The sequence below is a fragment of the Oryx dammah genome, unplaced genomic scaffold (assembly GCF_014754425.2).
Source record: "Oryx dammah isolate SB20612 unplaced genomic scaffold, SCBI_Odam_1.1 HiC_scaffold_8, whole genome shotgun sequence".
Classification (NCBI taxonomy): domain Eukaryota; kingdom Metazoa; phylum Chordata; class Mammalia; order Artiodactyla; family Bovidae; genus Oryx; species Oryx dammah.
This window is the reverse complement of record NW_024070192.1, coordinates 23,839,915-23,861,441: the sequence shown is the minus strand read 5'-3', so window position 1 is coordinate 23,861,441 and position 21,527 is coordinate 23,839,915. Positions and strand designations below refer to the sequence as shown.

The window sequence follows — 21,527 nt, the reverse complement described above, 5'->3', positions numbered from 1 at the left end:
TTTTAAAAGCCTAATTAAACCCAATTTTCTTCCCAAACTTCTTTATGGGACTCTTTTTTTTTTTTAACTTAATTGTGCACCACGTGATCGTAACACGTCATAAAATGTCATATAATCATAAAATGTCATAAATGATCTGACATTTTAGAAGTCAGAGTCAACTGTGAGATCACTAACACAACTGAAGTTCAGAGAAGTTTGAGATTCCAAAGCGTGCGTGCTCACTCAGTTGTGTCCGACTCTTTATGACCCCACTGTTTGCAGCCTGCAGGCTCCTCTGTCCGTGGGATTTTCCAGGCAAAAATCCTGGAGTAGGTTGCTATTTTCTCCTCCAGGGGATCTTCCTGACCCAGGAATCGAACCCAGGTCTCCTGTACTGCAGGCAGATTCTTTACTATCTGAGCCACCAGGGAAGCCCGTAAGATTCCAAAGGGAAGGGCACAAAAGGGAAGGAGGCAAAAATGAGCGAAAAGTCAGCCCCTGCTCTTAAGCAGTTCCGTTTGGGGCTCAGCCCATGGGAAGGCAGTCACGTAGTTGAGACATGCTCCCTGAATTCAGGACATCTACAGACAGCATCAGGGATGCTGCTGAGGATGGGGGGGATCTCATTCTGCCTGGGAACTGGAAATGAGTGTGGGTCTCATCAGCTGGGTCTAAAAGGAGAGCTAAAAGGACCCCAGAAGGGGTCTGGGGACATATATGGGTTTGGTATCTTCAGTGGATACCCAGCCTGGAAAGGCAGGTGAACATAGGTGTCAAGGGCTGCCCTGTGACACTAGGAATCTGGGGAGCTGAAGGGGCATCCGAGTTTCTAAGTAGGTAAATCATTAGGTCAACAAAGCACACAGAAAAGGTGGATTGGAGGTGAACTAGCAGAGCCAAGAGCCTGTTGATAGAAGAGATAGGAGATAAGAGAGGGATGCAGGGTGGGATTCGGGTGCTGATGGGGGTGGTTTGGGATGTGTTGGAATATCCAGGACATGTGGAACCGGGACCTGAATGGAAGTTTCTAACCTAAGTCCAGGATGTTTGCATCCACCACCCCTCACAAGCTGCCAGCAGTCTTTCTGCACCAGGTACCCTCTGGGTGCCGCCCATACTCACCACAGCTATCCACCCCGAGGGTGTCTTCCTTTGTCATTTCACTGGGGTAAAAATGAGGTGCAGAGAGGTTCAGGGACTCACCCAAGACCACACAGGCAGCAAGAGTGGAGCTGGGATTTTACCTGGACAGTCTAGCTCCAGAGAAGGTGCCAATCACCACTGTTACTGTTATTAGATTGTGTGTGCGCATTCATGTATGTGTTTGGAGTAGTGGGGAGAGGAAAATAAACACATGGCAATTAAAAGATGAAGCAGGATTCCCTGGTGGTCCAGGGGTTAGGACTCTGTGCTTTCACTGCTGAGGGCCAAGACCCTGGTTGGGGAACTAAGATCTGGTGGTGGCCCAGGCAGGGGTAGGGTGCAGGGGAAGATGAAATAGAGCTTAGTAACAGGACAGGCAAATGTAAATGAAAAAGCAGGAAGAGCTGCAGGATCCACTTTTCTAGGCGAGAAGCTGTAAGGAACACCTGGGGAATTAACAAGGGAGACAGACACAACCAGGCAGAATTAGCTCCTGCTCCCCTAGAGCCTGGGGTCTGCTTTTCCTTTGGTCCTCTGCTCTGGGCCAGTCCTCTGGAGTGGATCATACTCAGAGGAGTGAGATTTTGGTCTCAATGATACAGATAACCCCTGCCCCACACAGGCCCGGGGACAGTAGTTCAGGATGTATAGGACCTATCTCCCTGTCAAGCCCTTAGTTGAGTGGCTGGAACCCAGAGGAGCCATCATTAGCACCCTACTTAACCCACCTTCATGGTCGGCCATCACGGGCTGCAGAGCAAAGGGATCCTACACTTTGAGAACCAGACTTGGAAAGGACAGAGTCTATGCGGGAAGAAAGGTTTCACCTGAACAGTCATGGTGAGTGGGCTTGACATTGCCTGGATTTGCCTGGGTGAAAGGATTTTGGAAAGGTGATGCTTTCCTTATCTGAAGCCGGTAATGACATGTCTTAGCTAAGCAGTGAGCACCTTAAAATCTTCTCTGGAAAGAGGTGGTATAAAAGCAAACAGAAAAGTAGAGTGCTCTTGGCAACATAACTCTCATCCAACGAAGGATTCTAAGAGTGTAATCTGGGCCCATCTCCTCTCTCTCCCTGAATGTTGTTTTGGGAGTTCCAGAAACCTGGGCTCAGAACTTGGTCTTCAAGCTCCCAAAGGAGCCTCTTTGCCGCCCCCGCCACCGCCCCACCCTGCTTCAAAGAAGGAAGTTAGGAGAGGAGGAAGCATTCTTAACATTGTTTCAGAAACCCAAAATAAGAGCTCACATATGTCCAGCGAGCACATAGGCTGTGCCAGGCACTGTTTTAAGAGCTCTGCAGATGTTAACTCATTTAATCCTCACAACCACCTCTGAGATGAACAGGCAGGAAGCTAAATGCAATCAGAGTGATGCTCCGGGAAATCTGGGAGCAGACTGGAAAGACACAGAGCTGCCCTTCTGCGGGGTCAAACAGCCAGGCGGGCTCTTCAATGCCATTGGGTGGTTGGGGAAAGTAGGACCCAGGAAGCAAAGCACAGGGTTGCAGGCAAATAGGGCTAAACGCTCCTGAGAACAAACCCAACGTTATGATTCTTTTAAGAAATCAGTTACATGGACCTACAGCTAGATGGGCCTTGATTTCACCAGATAAGCAGTGAAATGGGCCCAGTACCCCCTGAGAGAAGTCTCTTAGCCACACTGCTTACCAAGGTGACAAAAACCTGCTGAGAAAACCTATTAAACCCACTTCTTATCTCCTGCAGCCAAATAGCACATCCAACATCCCCTACTGGCCCCAGGCAGGGCGGAGAAGGCCAGCGAGGTGCGCCCGAAGGCAGGAGCAAGAGCTTAGGAGGCCTGAACCCAGCCTGCCGCGGTCACATGACAACAGGGTTCTCCCCAAAGCCCAGTGCCTGTGAGCAAAGAGCCTGTGTGACAGCTGGTGATTGGACGAGGGACATTAGAGCGGGCAAGGGTAGCATGGCTCAGTGAGCTGATGGTGGCCGCAAGGGGTAGGTCAGAAGGCCAGTGGAGCCAGCAGCCAAACAGGTGGGGCAGGAGGTAGCCGACATGCTCTCAGAGAGAAAGGACCCCAGAGCCGCAGGCAGCTCCCCAGCCGAGGCTTCACAGCGCCTGAGGGTGGGACACACCCGCTCAGGCCCCAAAGCCCTTCTATTCCAAGGACAGTTGTACCTCGACATTCCACACCAATGTCTTTCCTTTTTCAGTTCCTAGACTTCCAATCCCCCCAAAAGGAGGTGAACAGGCAAAGACTGGGGGGAAGCGATGGGCTGACATTAATTGATAGGAGCGGCTTCGAGCAGTTCATGCGGCCTTATCTCTCTCTCCTCTGGATAGCGTGTCCGCCGGAGTCCGCGGGGTCGGTGATTAATAGGGGCCATCACTCACTGTCCAGGACGGCTGAAAGGCAGCAGGGAGGGGGCGGCCCTCCCCAGAACTGAGATAACAAGCAGCAGGAATAATGAGTGGTGTCACTCCACTTTTCATTTTGATGGAAAGTCATTACGGGAGTCAACGCCAGCGACAAAGAGCCATGAATCAACTGCTCTGCTATGAAATTAAAATCGAATTGCTGGCCACCCCCAACCCCTACCCTTCCTGGGAAACGGGGATGGGTAGGTGGCCAGGGAGAGGGGTGCTGGCCTGGGGTGGGCTGTACCCAATCACAGAGCAGGCAGTTATGGGTGGGAAGTAGACAGGCAGCTAGCGAAGGTGACAACTCCTGTCTCCACCTTGTTGATCAGACCCTTCCTTCCCAAACCGCATTTTCCCTCTGCCTGGAGGTAAGCTGTGATTAAAAGGAAAATACAGCTTTGCTGGCTCCAACAAGGCTGCCACTTGACTGCTCTCCTTGGGCTTCTGGCCTGAGTGGGGCAGTCTGGGCCTGGCCATGGAGAGAAAGAGCCCTGGCTGACTCAGCTACCCCAGAGCCCCTTGCTGAACTGTAGATACTAATTTTGGGGGCCTCCCTGCCAGCAGAGGCAAAGAGGAAAAGTCCCCAGCCTAGTACCTCACAGAATCAAGAACCCCATGCAAATGGGTACACAGCCTCAACCCCAGGCCCAGAGACGGGCACTGTCAGTAGGGAAACAAGAATCTCTCTCTTTTATTAAAGTCCAACTACATTAACAAGAAGGAGCAGAAGCTGTGATTTGAGGCTGAGGGGCCGAAGGACCATCAAGACAGCCTCCTGCAGAGAGTACAGAGTGCTGAGATCACCCTCCGGGTGATAGTTCCATCCGGGGCCTTCCATCCTCAAGTCGGCTTAGTCTCTCACCAGGAAGGGCCTCGTGCTGTCCCTCCTCCATCCTGAACGCTGAGAAGATGGGCAGGAACAACGGCAGTAGGTCACAGAGAGGTTCCCATCAGGTTCACAGGGCGCCCATTGTACCTCTTGGAAATGTCAGCTTCAATCTGAAAGACAGTGTTACCGGGTGGGCAGGAGGCCGAAGGCAAAGGGGCCTCGTTCTGCGCAAACTGGGCAGGTTTGCCTCTCTGCTCTCACCAGCTTCTGCAGCTCCTTTGTCTTCTCCAGCAGCAGATCCAGCTTGGGCTCCAGACCCGCCTGCTCCTGGAGGGCTTCCTGTTGCTTCTGCACCATCAGTTCTTTCTTCAAAGCCAGCAGCTGGGACTGCTTCAGCTTCTGCTGGAGGAGCTCAGTCACTCGGTCCACATACCTGGGCAGGGCATTCACGTAAGTGTTCGGCGTCTCTGGGCAGCCTGGGTGTCCCCATCCAACTGCTGCAACAGGGCAGTCTCTGTCGGCCGCTCAGGCTCCACATCCGTCAGTCCTTCCTGGTATGGAATGCCACTCCCACTTCCCCATCCTACGCAGGAGGCTGATTCTGCCTGCATATTTCAAGCCACCCCATCTTGCCCCAAAGAGAACCCCCAACCCCAGTTGGGGTGGTGCAGTTATGGGAGGCAGGGATGAGGTCCAAGGGGTCACAGAGAGGAGGAAACAAGGAGGCGGGGCCGCCCAAGATGGCAGCGCCCTGCAACATGCCCAGGGACAGCCCAACAGCAAGGGGAAAGCCAGACCTTGGTGAGGCCAGGATCATAAACAGGTGCTGCATTCGAAGACTGGTGAGCCGGCCAATCAGATCCTGCAGTGCCGACACCATGGCGACCATCTTTACCTTGGTCTGGCCCTGCAGGATGGCTGGAGCCAGCTGGAACTGACTCACAGACAGGATGTCTGCCTCCTCACTCATCTCCACTGCTCTCTGGGACAAGAAGATTTCGAGCTGAGGACAGAAGAGGATTTGGTTCAAACTGAGAAAAGCACTCAGAAGCTAGGCCATCAGCCTGCTCTAAATAAAGAAAAAGGTAAGGGTTGGCTGGAGGAGGCACAGTAGGGGACTGCCCGGTGTGGTATAGTCCATGGTGTCAAATAGAGCTGGACACGACTTAGCAAATGAACGGGGCTTCCCTGGTGGCTCAGACTGTAAAGACTCTGCCTGCAATGCAGGAGACCCATGTTCGATCCCTGGGTCAGGAAGATCACCTGGAAAAGGGAATGGCAGCCCACTCCAGTATTCTTGCCTGGAGAATCCCACGGACAGAGGAGCGTGGTGGGCTACGGTCTACGGGGTCACAGAGAGTCAGACACGACTGAGCGACTAACACCCACCTAGCGACTGAACAACAGAGGAGCAGGGATGTCCTCTGAGCATTTTTACTACTAGAAACTCACCAACTCTAAGGTGGGAGTCTGGGGCAGCCTCCACCATCACCTTTCAGCCCCTCATTGCTGCCTCAGGCCTTACCTAACCCAGGACCACCCCCTCCTCCTCCCAGGCTATGGATCACATAACTACGAAGCAGAGAATTCAAGGGGTTCTCTCTGCTGAATGAAGCTATTTTCTCTCCATGGGAAAAATGAGATTCAGGGAACAGGAGTCCATGTTTGAGAAGCCCTAGATTAAGAAAAAGCTAGGCAGAATCTGAGAACCAGTCACATGTCTTGTCACTTTTATTCAGCCATGGAAACCTGACCTAGACTGGTGAGGACAAGACCTTCTAGGAGGCCCTCCCCTGCCAGCAGGCCTGAGAAGTGGACAGACTCAGAAATCAACAAAGGCAGGCCCCCAGCTCCCCAGTACCACAAAGAAGGTCCAAGAACAGTTTCTTACTGTGGGCTGCCAGACACCTCAGCCACAGAGATGACATGAAACACAAATTGCTCCAAAGCCCCAACAGCTCCCCGTTCCCTTCAGCTTTCTGAGCTCTTCTGCTCCCCCAGCTCCCCTGCTCGGCCTCCTTGCTCATCACGTGTGCAGGACACACTTCGGCCTCCAAGCTTCTGTGTTGCTCCCCCTGCCTGGAAGGCTCTTCTGCCGGATGTGGGCGTGGCTCTCTCTGCACCCCCTGCAGGTTTTGACTTACTGGTCACCTTTGCAACAGGGCCTTCTTGACCACTAACATAAAAACAGGCCTTCCCAGCAGCCCCATCTCCTGTTCCAGCGCTCCTTCTCCATGGCACTGTGTTAACACCTAACATGCTGCGTATTTCACTCGTTTGCCTCGTTTCTCCCCACTAGACTACAAGCTCCGTGAGGTCAAGGATGCTGCCTTGTTTTCTGCTCGTCTCCTCCGACAGTGCCAGAGGTTTAGGAAGGATGATAAACATGATAAACACTCTTGAGTGAAGACATGCTCAGTTGCTTCAGTTGTGTCCAACTCTTTGCGACCCTATGGGCTGTAGCCAGGCTCCTCTGTCCATGGGATTCTCTGGCAAGAATACTGGAGTGGGCTGTCATGCCCTCCTCCAAGGGATCTTCCTGACTCAGGGATCAAACCCATGTCTCCTGTGGCTCCTGCATGGCAGGTGGGTTCTTTATCACTGAAGCACCGGGGAAGTCCGTTGAATGAATGGAATGAATGGGAAGCATCCTAATGCTCCAGAGTGGATGGGAGTGCCCTTGCTCTGGAGCACTGAAAGCACTCAGCATCCTTCACACAAACAGGAAGGTCAGGTCAGGCATCTAGAGCAATACCGCCTATGCCGGTGCCGGGCCTCCCCGCACAACATCCAGAGACAAAAGTACCTCCATGAGCTCATCAATGAACTGATTCCGGGTCTCGGGGTATTCAAGAAGTGTCAGAGCATCCGGGCCCCTGGCAACACCTTCAGGAGCTGCCAGAAAGAGAGAGAAGTGATAAAGTGGCTAAAGACAAGGCAAGACCATCGGTTTGAGAAGTCCTGGTGCATTAATGTGGACACAGACACTGCAGTAAAGCCACTTGCTGTTCCAACCCAAGAAGGAAGGGTCACCCCTCCCATCTGTCACAGCCCTAATCAGGCACCAAGAGCCAACTGCAGTCTGTGAGGAAGAGCACAGAGCTGAGTTCCAACGAACCAAGAGTCCCTTCACTTTGGTGGGCATCAAGTCTCATCCTGCACTGCCCTCTAGTGGCTCAGATCACGGCCACAGCCTCTCCACTTGTGGGGAAGGGGGGCCAGGTCAGGCTTCAGAGCCTGTCAGCCCTCTCGGAACATCCCAGACAAAGGCTGACCCACATTCAATATCCAAAGCATAGAGAGTTTCTAGGCTTCATTTTAAGAACTCTTGTCTATCCACTACACTCACATCATCAACAAGATTTTGGAAAAAAAAAACAAAAACCAAACAGGTAACTGTATGAGAAGCGCAGTCTTGGCAGTGTACTTTTTCTTTGCTTCTAGAGACACAGGGGTACCCTCTGCCAGGGCTGCAGGGAGCAACACACTCACCCTGGGTTCCAGCTTCCAGCACGGTGATCTGCAGAGCAGTGGCATCGTCTCCCCAGTCTATCTCATCACCCCCAGCTTCCTGGGTGGAGAGCAAAGAACCCCTGCACTGTTGGGAGAACTTTTCCCAGCAAAGGGAGCTAGGATAAACTAAAGCCCTCAATAAGCCCAATGATGCACATTTCAACTGTATGAAGGACCTCCAGCCCCAATGGAGGTGGCAAAGATGGCAGTGTGGGCCCATGCCTATAGCCCTACACCTGCCCCAAACACCAAGAGAAAGAGGTCAAAACTCTGACATGTCACTTTGGAAACTCTACCTCCTCCCAAACTATATGTGGTCCAAGAGCTGTGAACTTCAAGTGATGTCTTTGAAGAGAAAGAGAAAACTTTTTTTTTCTTTGGCCACACTGAAAGGCACCCGGGATCTCAGTTCCCTGACCAGAGATTGAACCCTTGCCCCCTTGCAATGGAAGCGCGGAGTCTTAACCACTGGACCACTAGGAAATTCCCAACGTGTTTCTTATCACCAAAACAGCAATCACAGAAAGTCCTCAAGAGAGATGGACTGAGAGAGCATCCCAACCTTTGAATCCGATTCCAGGGAGATGCCCCAGTCAATTCCAGCAGTCTGGGCAGAGATGCCAGAGTCAGCCCCTTCAGATGCCACCTCCAACCCAAAGTTCCCCCAGTCAATCTAGAAGGGAAAAAAGTGTTAGTTCAAAGAAGATGGGTGAGAAAAAGGGGCCTGCTTTCTTCTAGGTCTCAGTAGGGAGCAACGGCACACTGTTCAAACATAGTGGTCTCCAAGCTTCCCAAAGGAGAGTCTGTCTTCAGAGAGCTCAGGGGACGGAAGGGCTCCCAGTTCAAAGCCGACCAGCTCCTGGGCCTCTTCAACGCTCATCTACCCTGTGGTCTCAAGAAAGCCAGAAAAACAAAGGAGTAGGGCCTTCTGGGCCCCTCCACCTACAGTCTCTCTCACAGGAACATCTCTTTCTTCCCTCTGGACTCTGAGTTCAGAGGGGATGGGGGAGGACTGAATCATGTCTGAGGGGAGGAAGCGGATCTCACTTGGCCTGTCTTACCGCGTCTTCTTCCACCTGCTCAGGGGGCTCCTCAAGGTGTGGCCTCTCCACCGCCGAGGGCTCCGTGCCCGTCCTCCACTCGTACACCGTGCAGTTCCCCCGCGTCTGCACAAATCGCAGCATCGGCAGCACCTGCTCTGTGGGGCTGCAATGGAGCATGCCACTGACCCTCCTGCTGCCCACTTGTGAGGCCAGGCCCACTGCTGGGCCTGGCACTCAAGTGTCACGTGGGGAAAGCACAAGTGGAGAAGAGAGCTCAGTCGGGGAAGCAGCGCCCTCCTCCACTGGGGAGAAGCCAGGGCCCTCAATACCTTTCGCACACAAACCCCACACAGGCCTGGTACAGGTCAATGGCTTCACCCAGGGTCTGGGCTGCCGCCCCGATCTCGGCCAGCTGACTTGGTAGGTCCTTCACCAGGGCCAGTAGTTCTCTTCGGACATTGTCCCCCTAGAGAGGATCCATGAGGTGGGCTTAGACAGAAGTGGTGGGAAGCGGAGTCCAGCGGATTAAAGAAAATGCCTGAAGACTAAAGATGGGCAAGAAACTGGCCCAAGAAGGGCCCAACCAGCAAAGAAGGAAAGCCCTCCCAGAAGCAAAGGCACTGGGCCCAGGAAGACAAACAGGCCCCAGGCATGTGTCCCCCGCCGCGGGAAACCTGGCCTGCTCACCGTGATGCCGTACTGCTTGCACGAGTGGTGGAACTGCTCCCTCATCTCAGCAGCCCCCGCCTGGCCCTCTTCCTCCTTGCGGCTGTATTCTTGCTGCAGCTGCTGGCACTTGGTGATCTGCTTCTTCAGGGAGGGGATCTCATAGTTGACGTTCCGAACCAGGAGGCTGGAGAGTTCCACTGAAAAAGATGGGTGCAGGAAGTTCACCCCCAGACCTAAGGCAGGCACGCCCCAAGGACATGCGCAAATATACCCTGGCCTGGTGGCGAAGAACACGGGGGTTGACCTCCCAGCTCCTCCCCTTCCTGGCTGCAGAACTGAAGACAGTCATTTAATCTCTCCAATCCAGTCCTCAACTATAAAACAGGGGTAGTAATATTTATCATGAGAATTAAGAGAATTCATATAAAATACAAGTATAATTCCTTGCATTTAATAAGTATTAATATTTGATCAATATTAGCTATTATAATTATTTACACTGATAGCAAATACAACCCAAACTACAGTCAGCCTTTTAGTTATTCTCTCAGGCACTTGATACAGGCCCCAGGTCAACCTGTGCCTCTTCTGCTCAGTGGAGCAGAGGGGTGCCGGGGGAGCTAGTCATCAAGAGGTGACCGGCAGAAGACCCATAAGCACCCGTCCAAATGCCCAGAACCTGCCTGGTGGTCATCCTTCTCCAAACACTCATTGAAATTTATTTTCCCACCTCAGAAACATCTATACACCAGCCTCTCCCCCCACATGAACTGCACCTCCTAGAAGCCCAGTGTCTCAAAATTCGAGGAGGGAGCCTCCCCGTGGACACTGGGACTCCCAGGTTGGGCCCCTTACCTAGGTAGGTGTTGTCCTTCTCATATAGGGCTACGATCTCCTGCCAATCCTAAGAAAAGAAACAGGAAGTGAGCCAGGAAAGCAGCCACATCTCAGCTCAATCCCCCAACAGGGGACGCTCTCCCAGTCTCTGCATCAACCTCCTCCTTCATAATGCTGGCTGGACCACCCACTTTAAGAGTATGGTGCCAACGAGTGATTCCCAAAGAAAATGTAAACCCAGCGGTAGGGGTCACAAAGAGTTGGACACAACTGAGCGACTGATACTTTCACTTTCAGGATCTACTTTTGGCATAAACTATGGGGAAAGAGAGAAAGTTGAGGAAATATTTCATGGGGGCATCTCCAATGGATCCTCAGCGAGACCAGACAGCCTCTGACCCCCTGGACTGGACACCTCCAGCTGCGCGTTACCACCATCACCCATACTTGCCTTCATTCGCTGTGAAGAGTACCGGCCAAAAATATTTTTTGTGGAGGCTTCAGTGCCTTTGAGAAGCTCCACAATTCTTAGACAGTGAAAGTAGTGAATGTCTGGAAAGCAAAGAAAAACAAAGACTTTGGAAATAACAGTCTCTAACTCACCACTGCGGCCACCGCATATGGCTGACTCATGTATATGCCAGTAACTTTAGAGGGCACAGCTCTCCCCTTCATCATTTTGTGTTGAAATAAACCAGCCTCTATACCCCAAATAAAAGCCTCTTTCTCTTTAGAGGTCAGTCCTATGACTAAAGAAAAGGGAACAGCTCAGCAGATATATACCACCCCAGGAAAGACGGGGGCCCAGTGATGCAGCTCCGAAGCACTCACAGGATCCAGAGAGCAGCTGGGCGATCTCTTGGCTCTCTGGCATGTCCTGGATGGCGGCATTGATCTTCTCTCGGATGGTCAATACCAGACTCTGCCATTTCAGGTTGCAGTGCCTTCTGTCTACCAGCCAGTCTATAGCAGAAACCCAAATCATAGCATTCCCATGGCCAAAACTGCATCACTGATTCAAGTGAAATATGCTAAGGCATTGGCTAAAAGTTGTACTCATATTGGTTAAGGTGTGGGGGTCAGGGGAAGATGGGAATGAAGACAGGCTCAAAGGGATGCTTGGGGCTAAACAGATTCCAACAACCTAACTTTACCCACAATGTGACTTTTATAAAGTAACTGCCTCAACACAGGGTAAAGGAAAGCTTTCAACTGGTCCTGACATCAAAGTGACACTTTGGACCACTGAATTCTCCATGATATTTTTGCTTCCATGGATAATTATATCTTTCTTACTGACATTCAATTTCTACTTTCTCAGGGCTGGGATTAACCATGACAATGAAAAACACAAGACGGTTACACCAAATACCAGATGAATGAACAACTGCAAAGCCCCTAAGGACTAAAGAACACTGGTCTACTCTTACCAGCGAAGCACCATCCTGCACACATGAATACCAATGTGACTGATCTCCTGGATTCTGGGCCAGATCTCTTTTTAGTTGAGGGTATAGGTGAATGAGAGCCAAGTACATTTCCTCATAGGAGAGAGCTAAGACCTAGACTTTGTGGTCAGCTGGTCCTGGTTCTAATTACCAACTTTCTTGGGCAAGTCTCTCAACCTCTCTGTGCCTCAGTTTCTCTACATGTAAAATGGGGATGATAAATATACTGAGTACAAACGGCAGAACACTGAACATCGTGCCTGGCACGTGGCAAGGGCTCAGTGAATTGTAGCGATCTTCACTTTCATAATGTTAAGCCTATAAAACAGCCCTTGGTATAGAATAAACCCTCAATAAATGGTTGGGTTTTTATCGGTCCTTTTCAGGACCAATAACAAGCATATACATCAAGAGTCTACAAGGTCCTGAAGAGCTGGGACAAATCCAAAATGAAGTTAAAGACGCTCCACCAAGTGGCCACCTGGCCCTTGTTAAGAAATCTGCTAACTGGTCAAATGCTGGGAGCCCACACTAGTTATCAGTTATAGCCCCATTGCTGCACTCCACTAAAATCTCCAAAAACAAAAATTATGTAGATGTCACAGAAGTAGAAGCAAACGGATGACACAGTCAACCAGCTGTCATCTTAATGACACAGCTGGCATCAAAACAATTAATTCAAAGACCATGTAAAAACCCAGGAGCTGTGCACTGCCCTAGAGGGGTCAGAGTGAAGAGGCCCTTCCCTGGCTCTGAACTAGAGAGGAGGTATACAGACGCGATACAGACAGCAGGGAGATGGCCTGGCCATTGAAAGGTTTTCTTTTCAACTGGACCTACGTGCCTCTTCCTCCTAAAGTCAAAGGAAAAACCAAAAAGGAAGAAAGTTTTTTTTTTTCCAGCATAATACAATACTGGAAACTGACAAGACTTAGGTTCTAACTTCAGATCTGCCATTCAGCAGCTGATCATCTTTAAGGTAAGCCTTCAACTCTCCTCTGTCCCTGAAATGTACGATTGACAACATGTCATATACGTTTAAATAGAAAACACAGGTCAAGTATAGACTCTATGCATGGTTCCTTCCCGCTCCTATTCCTGAGGCAGGTCCAGCCACAGATGGGAGCACAGAACAGAGCGAGTGGTCGGCGGGTCCGCTGTTGGTGACAGAGGGCCAGGTCTCCCCTTGACAGCCAGGTGAGCGGGGGCGCCCCTCCTACCGAGTAGCTTGCTGGTCTGGATGTCGATGGGCACGTGCTGATGGTCCTGGCCGGAAACACGGCGGGGAAAGGTGCGTGAGTGCTGCGAGCTGACAAGCCGCTCGCGCGCTCACTTTATCGCCCCAACCGCCACCCTGCGGGGCCAGCACAACGGGCCGGGGAGGGAGTCCCCCCGGAGAGAGCCTGAGAAAGCACGTCAGGAAAGGACCGGCTGAACTCAGCCCAGGGGCCCCAGGGCAGCCCCCCATTTCGCCAGCTGCTGTTCCCCCACCTGCATCTTTCCTCCACTTCCGTTTCCGGCCTCCGACCGGGACACGCCCCGCCTACCACTAATCCAGCGCTGTTGTGGCTGAGCCTTGGGTTAGGCACAGACGGGTCTTTTCGGGCCACGTCACCGCCTTCCTCAGAGCCAATCGGGAGGCGCGCTCCATCCCAGGCCTCAAGCCCCACCCACTCCGGGGTTCCGAGTGGCTGAGCCCGGGAAGGGCGGGAGAAGAGGAGCCAGCCAATGGGAGACGCGAGGCGGGCTCAAGACCTGGCAGGAGCCGGGGCGCCAGTAAAGGGCTGCAGAGGCGGCAGAATCCCGGCAGGCGGCGCCCTGGAGCTGTTCCCAGTCGCTCCCGGCCAAACAGGCCGGAGCCCTCTGCGTAAAGATTAACTAGTCTGCCGACCGGGTCCTAGCGCCTACTGAGGAAACTAGAGGTCCTTGTGTTTAGATAGGCTCAATCCGACTCTTTGCGACCCCATGAATAGGAGCACTCCAGGCTTCTCTGTCGTAAACCATCCCCCGGAGTTTGCTCAGACTCATGTCCATTGAGTCGGTGATGCCATCCAACCATCTCATCCTCTGTCACCCCCTTCTCCTCCTGCCCTCAATATTTCCCAGCATCAAGGTCTTTTCCAATGTCAACTCTTCGCATCAGGTGGCCAGAGTATTGGTGCTTCAGCTTCAGCATCAGTCCTTCCAGTGAATAGTCAGGGTTGACTTCCTTTAGGATTGACTGGTTTGATCTGTTTGCAGTCCAAGAGACTCTCAAGAAGAGTCTTTTTAGAAACGCCCTACTTGCCTCGCTTTACCGCGGATCATGGTTTAAAAGTCTTTTGTGGCACATTACCTTCTCACTGAATTTATGTAATAGACAAGTGTTGAACACCTGCTACGTGTTATGCGATTAGGGCAGGGATGGGGAGGGAGGAGGGTCAAAGGAGGCATCCCAAAGATAACACCTAAATTGAATGTTGAAAGAAGAGCTGCAGAAAGAGGGAGATGTGGGAGTGGTGTTCCGGGTGGAGTAGACTGTACAAAGCTTCGCAGGCTTTGCAACGAGGTGCAGGGAAAAACAGGCAGGAAAGACTAGCAAGATAACTACAGGAGTCCCGTGTGTAATTAAAATGCCCTTGTTAAAAAATATGAACTGGACTTCCTTGATGGTGCAGTAGATAGGAATCCACTAGACACTGCAGGGGACCTGGATTTGATCCCTGGTCTGGGAAGATGCCACATGCCTCAGAGCAACTAACCTGTGTGTCAAAATTACTGGGCCCGTGCTCTAGAGCCCAGGAGCCACAACTCCTGAGCCTGTGAGCCTGGAGCCTGTGCTTCGCAACAAGAGAAGCTACCACATTGAGAAGCCCCTGCACCACACCTGGAGAGAGTAGCCACCACTCTCTGAAGCTAAAGAAAGCCTGTGGGCAGCAACAAAGACCCAGTGCAACCAAATAAATAAATATAGATATAAACTGCATAGGTCTCACACTTATGAAGCCGGCCCTTCAGACAGGCCAGATTCTGTGCTGTGAAATGTTTGAGGCAGAGGGTGGCTGGAGAAGGGACTGTAAAGGCGGAAGGGTGGTATCATATCATATCATCTCAGGAAGGAACTTGGACTTCACCCCTGCAGGGAGAGAGGAACCACTGCAGGGTTTCAAGGCTTTGAGGCTTGAGGCAAGGAGGGACCTGTACAAAGTGACTGCGGAGACTGATGGATTCGTGGGAGGTAAGGCTGAAGGCAAGGAGACTGTTAAAAGGTTATTATGCAAGAGTTAGAGCTTGACCTGACACAGAGGCATGAGGAGGAAGAGAAGGAGTGGATTTCAGAGATGGTTTGGAGGAAAATGGACAGGACTTGGCAGTTGGTTGGCTGTGTGGGTGGGGAGTGGGACAACAGGGTGACACATAGGGGACTGAGTGGGAGTGCCCTACTAATTCAGGGATGCAGGATACTGAGCATCCTGCAGGGGGTGAGGAGGAGGGCATCTCAGCTTTGAACTTGTGGGGTTGGTGGGCCAGGGAGACTCCCCTGTGAGAAGTGTGCAAGAGGCACTTGGGTCTGCAGCTCTGGAATTCAGGGGGCTGGAGATACAGCTTTGGAGAGCTGTAGGTTGACTCATCTGCGGTCCAGGTTGTGGCTGAAGCTGAGGGAGAGCATGAGATGGGTCCAGAAGTGCAGAGGAGAGAGGGTGGGCAGGGGATCTCACAAGGCTGGATGTGCCATTTTGCACCCTTCTCCTTCCAGGTTGTTAGCTCCTCCAGGAGGCTCTGCTTGAGTCTTTCTAAGTGACCAACCTCCCCTACCTCTGCTCAGCACATCACTTGGGGCTTAGTAAATTTTTTATTGAACTGTGTGATGTGATAGGGCAGAAGACCTAGATTCCTGCCCAATGAAATCTTGGACCATTTCGATAAGCTCTCTGCTAGCCACGGTTTCCTCAACATGGAGATAAAACATCCTGACCATCTCAGGGTATTTCTATTTACAAGCTTAAATAAACAAACCCACTAGATGTATGTAACTCTTTATAGTTTACAACATACTTTCATAGATTTGTTTTTCTCATTATTTGCAAACTCTGTGTGTGTCTATGAAACATTAATCATTGTTGTTATAGAAGGAGTTGAAAGTCTTCCATAAAAATGGCTCATAGGGCAGAACTAAGAGCCTCTTCAGGGCTCTCTCATGGGAATTTGGCTCCCATCGTAGAATCCTGACTCAGGCTATAGGAATGGCTGGAGCTTCCCCATGATTAAACAAACTTACTGGGTTCCAACTATGTGTTCCTAGCTCCCTGGGACATCTCAAGAAGCATGGCCCTGCCCCACCCTCAAGGTGCATCTCTCCTCCTTGAACCAACAGGCAGGGCAGGGCAGGGCAGGATGAGTCTGGAAGGCACAGCCCTGGTAAGGTGGTGGAGGCAGAGACCACCAGCACTTCACCCCACCCCCTTGCAGCACCCCAGGTGACTCATGCGGAAAGAAGGGTGTTTGAGAAGAGCTCTGGCCGAGTGCTAGCGTCAGGGTGGTGGCCCCAGAGAGCGTGCTGCTGCTGCTAAGTCACTTCAGTTGTGTCCGACTCTGTGCGACCCCATAGACGGCAGCCAACCAGGCTCCCTCGTCCCTGGGATTCTCCGGGCAAGGACACTGGAGTGGGTTGCCATTTCCTTCTCCAATGCATGAAAGTGAAAAGTGAAAGTGAAGTCACTCAGTCGTGTCCAACTCTTGGCGACCCCATGGACTGCAGCCTACCAGGCTCCTCCGTCCATGGGATTTTCCAGGCAAGAGTACTGGAGTGGGGTGCCATTGCCTTCTCCCCCAGAGAGCATAGGGGTGCGGATTTTGTACAGTATCTGCACTGTTTGTCCTTTTCTGAGGCCATCGAGAGGCTCAGGGCCAATGGGCAGGTAAGCACACAAGTTGTCTGGCCTCTAGGGCATCGAGATCCTTGGGGCTCTCATCCTCTGAAAAGTGGCAGAGAGAGGCTGTGAAAGGCTCTGACTGTGAATCTCAATTCTCTGCTGATTTAGCAGGTGGGGTACTGTTGGGGGAAGGGTAGCACTTAGGAAAGTGAGGAAGAAGAAAGGAGGCCTGTGGAGGCTTTAGACAGGAAAGCACAGGGCCCTGGGGTGCTGTGTATGCAGGCTGCCTTGCCATCCTTTGTTGTTAGCTTGCTTATTAAGTGATAGTCTGTGCCGAGTGCCAGTGTAGATCTAAATGTTTTACAAGCCTTATCTAATTTGATTCTTCCAAACAACCTTATAATCTGGGTACTGTTATTAGCCAAGTTTTAAAGGCAAGGGAGCCAAAGCTCAGGTAATTAAGTAACTTGTCCAAGATCATAGAGCTGGTAGTTGATGAGGCTGGGATCCAAACCTAGGCCTGTCTAGCTCCCCAGCTTGCATTCTTGTTCTCCGTGGGATGTGGCCTCTCCGGCAGCCCTGCCTGCTGCATTCACGCAGCTGGGCCACTACAGCCGCAGGCCTCTTCCTCCCTCCTCTTTGGCCCGATTCCCACTTTCTCCCCTGATGTTGTGTCAGACAGTCAGCACCCCCACCTTGGCAATTCCTGGCCTTTACCAAAGTTCTTTCTTACCACACCCCATCCTGGGCAAGAAGGTCCATTGCACATGTTCTTGCAATATCTATAAAAGGAAGGCTTACCCTTGACATTCAAATAATCCATTTATTTTATCTACCATATGTTTATGATTTTATGGTCCATGTCTTATGTGTGTTTGCTCACAGCAACACTGACTGTGCTGTGTGTGTGTGTGTGTGTGTGTGTGTGTCTGCCTGCTGAGCTGAAGGCTCTGAAAACTCAGCATTCTCAGCTGGCCTCTTGCTGGTTGCAGTGTAGTCTCTGGGTTGGTCTTTGCAGTCTCTCTCCCCAGCTAGTCAGTGAGCACCTGTGGGCAGGGAGTACAGGCCTGTTCATCTCTGGGACCCCAGCCCCTGAGTGTCAGGGGCTTAATGGATGCTTGTGGAGGAAGGAGAGAAGACACAGCAGGTGCAAGGAGGTATTTAGCGGTGAGCGGGGACCATGATCACTCGGCCTGGGGGGAGGGCTGTGCATGCCCCAGTTCTTTCCTTCACCCCTCCCCCTACAGCTCAGGACTTGGAGTCACTTGGAGCTCGAGGGAGGAATTTGAGGCGAAGATATTAGGGCTGGTTAGCTTCATAAGTTAAGCATAAGCCAGAAGGCCCATGAGGTGCCAGTCAGCTGGGTGGTGCTCTGGGACCCATGATAAACCCTGGCCACCGTGCCCTCTCCTTCCCTTCACCTTTGTTAGTCGTCTAAGGGAAAATAACTCACTGGGGAGTTTCATGAATTGGGTTCAAGGTGTCATCTTCTGAGGATTGCCCCTGCGTTCCATGGTTTCTCCATCGCCCTCATGGCAGGTGGAGGGAATCTGCTCTTTCACGGGGAGGAAATCCAAGCCCATTGCCAAACCTCTCACCTCTTTAGCCTCCCTTCCCATTCTGTTCAATGTTAGTTACCCTCTATTTGTCAAGCACTATTTGCCAAGATGGGCCTTCCAGGTGGCTCTGTGGTAAAGAATCCGCCTGTCAATGCAAGAGAGTCAGGAGACGTGGGTTCAGTCCCTGGATCGGGAAGATCCCCTGGAGTAGGAAATGGCAACCCACTCCAGTATTCTTGCCTGGAAAATTCCATGGACGGAGAACCCTGGAGGGCTATAGTCCATGGGGTCACAAAGAGTCAGATGTGACTAAGTGACTGAATATGTTTGCCAATGTGTTGCAGACCTGAACATGAAGACACGGTCTCAGCCCTCCAAGGAAAAGACTGTATGGTATGTGAGAGGCCCACCACATTCTAAATCCCATGACAGCACATCCAGAGCCTAACTCTGTGCTCATACATAGTCAGTGCTTAAAAAAATCCATACAGACAAAATAAGAGGGATGCTTAGAGGGTTAAAGAAACAGAAAAGGGGGAGTATCCCTCTCAACTGGGGGGTACAGGCATGAGATGGGAATGGAAAGCTGTCAGAGCAGACTCCTGGGAGAGGTTAATACTTGAGCTGAGTCTGGTAGGATGGAAACGAACTGTAGGAGGAGGGAGAGGAGGGAGGAGGGAGAGGAGGGAGGAGAGGCATGTAAGTGATGGGTGTCATTCTAGGAAGAGGAAGTAAGTAACATGGATAAAGCACATAGGTGAGAGATGGCATGGCTGTTCCACAAGAAGTCTATTGTGGGATATTCATGGGAAGAGAAATCAGGTTGAAGAGACTGGCAAGATGAGACCATGAGGAACACTCAGGTCCCTGACGAAGGGTTGAAATTTTATCCTGTAGATCAGATTTCCCAACTAATAGGCAGCCGATATCTGTCAAGCTATAGAGTTGTGCAAAGAGCCCAAGAATCCATAAAAGCAGTTGTATTATTTTAGTGCTAGAAGGACAACAGTGGGCAGGTGGAGACGTTTTTCTGTGTTGCAAAAGGATCTTTTTAGAGAACAGGAAACCCAAATGGCCAATACATGTGTGAAAAGGCTCTCAGTCTTACTAGAAACTCAGTGTGTGGTTAACTGGGGCTGCTGTAACAACTTATCACCAAGCAGGTGCTTTAAAGGGCTTCCCTGGTGGCTCAGATAGTAAATAATCCACCTGTAATGCAGAAGACCTGGGTCTGATCCCCAGGTTGGGAAGATCCCCTGGAGTTGGGCATGGCAACCCACTCCAGTATTCTTGCCTGGAGAATCCCTGTGGACAGAGGAGCCTGGTGGGCTACAGTCCATGGGGTCCCGAAGAGTCAGACACGACTGAGTGACTAAGCACTGCACTGCACTTAAGGTGCTTTAAGATAATAAAAATGGGACTTCCCTGGTATTCCAGGGCTAAGACTCTGGGCTCCCAGTGCAGGGGCCTCGGGCTCAATCTTTGTTCAGGGAACTAGATCCCGCATGCTGAAACTAAAAATACTGCATGATGCAACTAAGACCTGGCACAGCCAAATAAATAAATAAGTAAATATTGAAAAATAGAATAAGGACTTCCCTGGTGGTCCAGTGTTAAGAATCTGCCTGCCAATGCAGGGGACGTGGGTTTGATCCCCTGTTTGGGAAGACTCCACATGCCTTGGAGTAACTAAGCCTGTGCGCCACGACTACCGAGCCCACGCTCTAGAACCTGTGAGGTTCTAGAGCTCTACCAAGCCCTCACGCTGCAGCTACTCAAGCTGTGTGCCTGGAGTCCACGCTCCACAACAAGAGAGGTCACCACAACGGGAAGCCTGGGCACTGCCTCGGCTCATCACAACTGCGAAAGCCTGAAAAAAGTGGTGAGGACCCAGAGCAGCTAAAAATAAATGGATAAAATAAAATAAAAAATTTTAAATAAATTAGAAATGTATTCTCTCACAGTTCTGGAGGCCAGAAGTCTAACATCGAGGTGTCAGCAAGGCTGATTCCGTCCACAGGCTCTGAGGGACAGTCTGTTCCTACCGCTCACTCAGCTTCTGGTGGCTGCAGACAATCCTCGCTGTTCCTTGAGTGGCAGCTGCATCACTTCATCCTCTGCTCTTGTCATCGCATGGCGTTCTCCCTTCATGTCTCTCTTCCTGTAAGGACACTAGTCCTTGGATTTAAGGCCACCCTAATCTAGTATGTTCTCAGCTTAACTAATTACGTCTCCAAACACCCTATTTCCAAATACAGTCACACTTCGGGATTCCAGGTGGACTTGAGTTTGGGGGACACTATTCAACCCAGTGCAGTAGAGCGTGCTAAGTTGCTTCAGTTGTGTTTGACTCTTTGCAAACCCATGGACTGTAGCCTGCCAGGCTCCTCTGTCCATGGAATTTTCCAGGCAAGAATACCGGAGTGAGTTGTCATGCCCTTCTCCAGGAGATCTTCCTGACCCAGGGATCGAACCCGCATCTCTTACGTCTTCTGTGTTGGCAGGCAGGTTCTTTACCACTAGAGCCACCTGGGAAGCCACCATCCAGCGCTCTAGGGGAAAGTAAATATATAAGACACAAAAATGATTACTTCACTTCCGTCACATTGGCAAAAATGTTAATACTCTACTCCAGAGTAGGTGAAGTTTAGGGGGCAAGATGCTTACTAGGGATCACTTCCTGTGTAGAGGAACCAGACAGACGTAGGATTGGGCAGAGAGAGAAATCCAGCTGTAACGCAGGCCTTGCAGAACTTCTGCCAGTTTGGGGAAGTGAATACGGCCCCTCCGCATGTCCTGCATGGGGCTGAAATGGCTGGACCTTAGATCCCTAGAAGGGCAGGCCCTTGGGAGAGATGCTCTCTGCAGCCGAGGTGGACCCTGAAAAAGCTGACAGCTGGAGGCCAGCAGCTGAGGAAGGCAGTAAGTCCTTCCTTGCAGGGTATTCTGGTTGGCACACTCACTGCCACAGGCTGACAGTACAGAAATGGTCAAAATGAAGAGTGTGGTAGGACAAAAAAAGTCATCTTCCAGTCCACGCCCCCACCACCACCCCCGCCGAGATGTCCACATCAAATCACTGGAACCTGTGGATATGACTTTGTTTGAAAAAAGAGTCTTTGCAGATGTGATTAAGTAAGATCATCCTGGATCATCTGGGTGGACCCTATTTTTTTTAATTTATTTTTGGCTGTGCTGGGTCTTTGTTGCTGCCCCTGGGCTTTCTCTAGTTTCAGCAATCAGGGGCTACTGAT

General features: G+C 51.3%; 1 protein-coding gene across 1 annotated transcript; it reads right to left on the bottom strand.

Annotated features, from left to right (window-relative positions):
- Window positions 1–4,189: 4,189 nt before the first annotated feature.
- On the bottom strand, window positions 4,190–13,456 carry CDK5RAP3 (CDK5 regulatory subunit associated protein 3). Its single transcript, XM_040245575.1, has 14 exons — window positions 13,353–13,456; window positions 13,082–13,127; window positions 11,245–11,376; window positions 10,865–10,965; window positions 10,432–10,480; window positions 9,595–9,773; window positions 9,237–9,373; window positions 8,926–9,070; window positions 8,427–8,537; window positions 7,844–7,922; window positions 7,158–7,246; window positions 5,149–5,354; window positions 4,613–4,784; window positions 4,190–4,521 (listed from the first exon to the last, which is right to left on the bottom strand). The coding sequence occupies exons 1-14, from the start codon at window positions 13,356–13,358 to the stop codon at window positions 4,456–4,458; spliced, it is 1,518 nt and encodes a 505-aa protein (XP_040101509.1). The 5' UTR covers window positions 13,359–13,456; the 3' UTR covers window positions 4,190–4,455.
- Between the last annotated feature and the right edge of the window lie 8,071 nt (window positions 13,457–21,527).

What these genes read in the sequence shown, in the direction of transcription:
- CDK5RAP3 (XM_040245575.1), bottom strand. An exon ending in ACTCTTCACAGCGAATGAAG is followed by an intron (nt 10,481 to 10,864) that starts GCAAGTATGGGT and finishes TTCTTTTCTTAG; the next exon opens with GATTGGCAGGAGATCGTAGC. An exon ending in TCATTGATGAGCTCATGGAG is followed by an intron (nt 5,355 to 7,157) that starts GTACTTTTGTCT and finishes TTCTGTCCTCAG; the next exon opens with CTCGAAATCTTCTTGTCCCA.